We start from the raw sequence: 5839 nt of genomic DNA, 5'->3' as shown, positions 1-5839 counted from the left end.
CTACAAAACATGGCTCAAAAAGTTCAAAAAAACCAGAAATCATACCATGTATCTTCTCAGACTACAGTGGAATAAAACTAGAAATCAACTCCAAGATAAACACCTAATTCTACACAAAGTCATGGAAATTAAACAACCTGCTGCTGAACTATTATTGGATCAATAATGAAATTAAGATGTAAATCAGAAAAATCCTCAAACTGAATGACAAAGGAGACACAAGCTATCAAAATCTGTGGTATTCTTTTTTTTCCACGCTACCCGTGGAAGGGGCCCATACGGCGTTGTTCTGGATTCCCGTCGTAACTTAAAGGGAAACTTTCACGATGTCCGGAGCCCTTGATGTCCTGCAAATGAAGGAGGAGGATGTCCTCAAATTCCTTGCAGCAGGAACCCACTTAGGTGGCACCAACCTTGACTTCTAAATGGAACAGTACATCTACAAAAGGAAAACTGATGGCATCTACATTATAAATCTGAAGAGGACCTGGGAGAAGCTTCTGTTGGCAGCTTGTGCCATTGTTGCCATTGAAAACCCTGCTGATGTCAATGTCACATCCTCCAGGAACACTGGCCAGCGAGCTGTGCTGAAGTTTGCTGCTGCCACTGGAGCCACTCCTACGGCTGGCCGCTTCACTCCTGGAACCTTCACTAACCAGATCCAGGCAGCGTTCCGGGAGCCGCGTCTTCTGGTGGTTACTGACCCCAGGGCTGACCACCAGCCTCTCACAGAGTCGTCTTATGTTAACCTGCCTACCACTGTTCTGTGTAACACAGCTTCTCCTCTGCGTTACGTGGACATTGCCATCCCACGCAACAACGGGGCTCACTCTGTGGGTCTGATGTGGTGGATGCTGGCCCGGAAAGTTCTCCACATGCGTGGCACCATCTCCCGTGAACACCCGTGGGAGGTCATGCCTGATCTCTACTTCTACAGAGATCCTGAAGAGATTGAAAAGGAAGAGCAAGCTGCCGCCGAGAAAGCTGTGACCAAAGAGGAGTTTCAGGGTGAATGGACAGCTCCAGCTCCTGAGTTTACTGCTCCTCAGCCCGAGGCTGCAGACTGGTCTGACGGCGTGCAGCTGCCCTCTGTGCCTACTCAGCAGTTCCCCACTGAAGACTGGAGCGCCCAGCCTGCCACGGAAGACTGGTCTGCAGCTCCCACTGCTCAGGCCACTGAATGGGTGGGAACAACCACTGAGTGGTCTTAAGTTCTTCTACAAACTCTTAAAAATGGAAATAAGGTTGATGGAAAATAAACATGAGTTTCTAAAAAAAAAAAAAAAAAAAAAAAAAAATCTGTGGTATTCCACAAAAGCAGTGGGAAAATAGCCTTAAATAGCTACATCAAAAAGACAGAAAGATCACAAATCAACAACCTAATGGCATGTCGCAAGGAACTATAAAAGGAAGAGCACACCAACCCAAAACCAGCAGAAGAAAAGAAATAACTAAAGTCAGAGCAGAACTAAACAAAATGGAAAACAAAACAAAAAAAGAATACAAAGCATCAATGAAACGAAAAGTTGGCTCTCATCATAGCAACTAATAATATCTGCCGCCTCATTCACACCATACCTCAGTCCATCACATGCCCTGAGAACTCTACCTGGCCATTGGCAACCAGACTGTGATCTCTCTCATCAAGCTGCTTACCATGGTTATGGTAGCCAGTGACTATGCTAGCCCAGCAGATGACCACATCTCTCTAGTCTTGTTTACATGTGAGTTTCCCGGAGTCTGTTTAGTCTCATCAATATAATAGAAGGGAAAATGTACTTTCTTTGTTTGGAGAAAGGAAAAATAGTCACTAGGAGCCATTGCTTCCTCCTCCACAACCCAAGCCCAGAAAGCAAATAGCCAATTCTTCTAAGAATTTTCCTATTTCCCACTTTCAAAACTATCCCTTTCTGAGAACAAAGAGAAAGGAACTAAAACTTGTGCTTCAAAAGCTACCAACTTGAGTAAAAGGGCTGTCATCCTGATGGAAAAATCTTTTGACACCTGTAACCTTCAAACTCTGTCCCTCTGGTCATCTCAGGGCACTTTTGTCTTTCTTAGTCCTAAATTTTATTAGGTTTTTTTCTTTTGGTTTTGTATTTGCACCTTTTTAAAACTATACCAGGCAGCATTTTAGGAGAAAATGATATCGTTTTTTATATATGAATGATATAAATTTTTAAAATGTGATTTGCATCCCCCTCTTTTTCTATATATATGTTCTACAAAATTAGTTTATGGGCAGGGTTGATCTTATAAAACTGAAGAGACAATAAACTTTGTCTCCTGGGGGAAAAAAGTTGGTTCTTTGAAAAGATAAACAAAATTGATAGACCTCTTGCTAGATTAACCAGGATGAGAAGAGAAAGAACACAAATAATCTCTATCAGAAATGTAAAAGGAGATATTATAACTGATACCACAAAAATTATAAAATATCAACTGTGAACACTATGAAAATTTCTACCCATATAAACTCAAAAACAGAGGAAATGGACAAATTCCTGGAAAGAAACAACCTCCCAAGACTCAATCAAGAAGAAATAGAATTCCTGAATAGACCAATAAGGAGCAATGAGATTGAAGCAGTAATTAAAAAAAATAAAACTTCCCACAAAACAAAAAACCCCAGGCCAGATGAATTCACAGCCTCACACCCAAATTTTACCAGACCTACAAAGAGGAGCTGGTACTCATACCACAGAAATCGTTCTGTAACATTGAGTAGGAGGGACTCACTCCCAACTCATTCTATAAAGTCAGTATCACCTGGATATGAAAGCCAAGAAAATGACATAACAAAAAGAGAAAACTATAGATCACTATCCCTTATGAATATAGATGCAAAAATCCTCAATAAAACACTAGCGAGCCGAATTCAACAGTACATCAAAAAATAACCCACCGTGACCAAGTGTGCTTCATCCCATGGATGCAAGGATGGTTCAACACGTGGAAATCAGTAAATGCAATTCACCACATAAACAGAAGCAAAAACAAAGACCATATGGTCATCTCAATAGATGCAGAAAAAACATACAACAAAATTCAGAACCCTTTCATGAAAAAAAAAACCTCAACAAACTAGGCATAGAAGGAACATATCCCAAAATTATAAAAGTCATATATGACAAACCCACAGCCAATATCATACTGAATGGGGAAAAATTGAAAACATTCCCACTAAGAACCGGAACAAGACAAGGGTGCCCACTGTCACTACTTTGTTCAATAGTGATGGAAATCCTAGCCAGAGCAATCAGGCAAAAAATAATAATAATAAAGTGTATCTAAATCAGGAAAAAGAAGGTCAAACTATAGCTTTCTGCTGACCATATGGTCTTATATCTAGAAAACCTCAAAGATTCCACCAAGAAACTCCTGGAGTTGATAAACAAATTTGGCAAAGTTTCAGGTTATAAAAATCAATGTACATAAATCAGTAGCATTCCTATACAATAATAGTCACGCTGAAAGTCAAATCAAGGACTCACAGCATTCACAATGGCCACAAAGAAAATTAAATACCTAGAAATATGCTTAACCAAGCAGGTGAAAAATTTCTACAGGAGAATTATTAAACACTGAGGAAAGAAATCACAGTTTACACAAACAAATGGAAAAACATATCATGCTCATGGATCGGTAGAATCAACATTGTCAAAATGTCCATACTACCCAAAGTGACTTAAAAATTCAATGCAATCACATCAAGTTACTAAAGTCATACTTCAAAGATCTAGAAGAAATAATTCTACACTTCATTTGGAACCAGAAAAGAGTCTGAATAGCCAAAGCAATCTTCAACAAAAAGAATAAATCTGGAAGCATCACATTACCAGACTTCAAACTATACTACAAGGCTATAATAACCAAAACAGCGTGTTATTGGCACAAAAATAGAGACATATACCAATGGAACAGAACAGAGAACCCAAATATAAAACCATCTAAATACAGACAACTGATCTTTGACAAAATAGACAACAAACACTGAAGAATTAAAGACCTATTCAATAAATGGTGCTTGGAGGATTGGACAGCCACATGCAGAAGAATGAAACAGGATCCATATGTCTCACCACTCACAAAAAGTTAATTCAAAGATTGATAAAAGACTTGAATGTAAGGCATGAAACCATAAGAATTCTAGGAGACAATATTGGAAAAACTCTTCTAGATATCAGCCTAGGTGAAAAATTTATGAAGAAGACCCCAGTGGCAACCACAGAAACAACGAAAATAATTAAATGAGAGTAGATTAAATTTGAAAGCTTCTGCACATCTAAGCAAATAATCAACAGAGCAAATAGACAACATAGAGAATGTGAGAAAATATTCACAATCTATACATCCAATAAAGGGTTAATAACCAGAATCTAGAAAGAACACAAGCAAATCAGCAATAAATAAACAAACATACCCATTAAAAAGTGGGCAAAAGATATGAACAGGAGTTTTTGAAAAGAACTTAGAAAAATGGCCAACAACTTTGAGACTTTGAGTACCAGTTTCTGCAAGATACTGATTCAGAATACCCCAGAACACCTCCACTGACATTTTTACCAAGTAGAAGGGCAGCACAGTAGATAGTGCAAGAAGCACAAGAACTGCAATGCTGCCACTTACCAGGCTGTGATCGTAAGCCTCTGTTTCCACCTATAAAAAGTAGGGCTGCATGTATCTACCCCAGAGAGATGTGGTGGGAATAAAATGAAATACTGTTTTTGAAAGCACTTTGGAGTTTTGGTTTATTCTGTTTGTTTTTTCAAATCAAAGTGCACTTATTGAGGACTTGCTGCATGTTCCCCAGTGAGTGCTGGGGAGAAGGGTGGAAGATGCTCTGGAGATTTCACAGTCCAGCAGTCATGACAGGCCCAGGAGAGAAGACGTCATGGTTAATTCTACACATCGGCTTGGCTGGCTACAATGCCCAGATATTTGGCCAAACATTATTCTGGATATTTCTGAGAAAGTGTTTTTAGATAAGAGCAAGATTTAAATGGGTGAACTTTGAGTAAACTGGTTACCCTCTGTAATGCGGCGGGCCTCATCCACTCAGTCAAACACCCTCATGGACCAAGGACGAGCTCGCCTGCGGAGCAAGGAGCGCTGCCGGCCGACGCCTTCGGACTCCCGCTGCAGCTCCTCGCTAGGTCTCCAGCCCGCCAGCCCGCCCCATCGGATTTGGGACTCAGCAAGCCTCACACAGTTACGTGAGCCAATTCCTTAAGATAAATCTTTCTATATGCACATCTTATTGCTCCTGTTGGACACTCTAAGAATGGTCCTTATGGACACAGGGCACGGAGGGGCAGGGATAGTTCCATCTGGAGGGGCGTGAGGGAAGACGTGGGATGTTGGAGTTGGGCCCCAGAGGCCAAGTTCCTGTCAAGAGATGAGGAAAGATCTCCCAGATGTCACTCAACAAGACCATGCTCATTCCTTCCACTTCCTTAGAATCTGTATGTACTTTGATCTAATTCTCTCTCAAAACTTCTCTTTCCCAGACCATTCCAGCCTACTGTCTAGTTTGAGCATCCCCTCTGTGACCTAGGCAAATCCCCTAGTTTCTCTGAGCCTCGGTTTACTCCTTCCTGAAAGCCCATTTCATCGGGTCCAGGAAGGCACTTCACAGGCTTCAGAGAACCTTCTATTAAAGTGTCAGGGAGGCTCATCCCCGAAGGGGCATCAGTGAGTCTCTTCAGCGCTCTGACCAAGGAAGAGGAGAAACGGGCTTACCATGCCTATGCACTATTTAAATTTGCTTCCAGGAAAAACAAATATTTAACAAATTTAAATAATCAAATACTGTTACAAAAGACTGTGGAATCTTATA

General features: G+C 40.7%; 1 protein-coding gene across 1 annotated transcript; it reads left to right on the top strand.

Moving 5' to 3' along the window:
• Positions 1–244: 244 nt before the first annotated feature.
• LOC105884740 (small ribosomal subunit protein uS2-like) lies at positions 245–1298 on the top strand. Its single transcript, XM_020282586.2, has one exon. It carries the CDS (start codon positions 426–428, stop codon positions 1209–1211), a length of 786 nt encoding a protein of 261 aa, XP_020138175.2. The 5' UTR covers positions 245–425; the 3' UTR covers positions 1212–1298.
• The last annotated feature ends 4541 nt before the right edge of the window (positions 1299–5839 follow it).

This window comes from Microcebus murinus, chromosome 20 (assembly GCF_040939455.1).
Source record: "Microcebus murinus isolate Inina chromosome 20, M.murinus_Inina_mat1.0, whole genome shotgun sequence".
NCBI classification, from domain to species: Eukaryota; Metazoa; Chordata; class Mammalia; order Primates; family Cheirogaleidae; genus Microcebus; species Microcebus murinus.
This window is presented reverse-complemented; position numbering and strand designations above follow the sequence as displayed.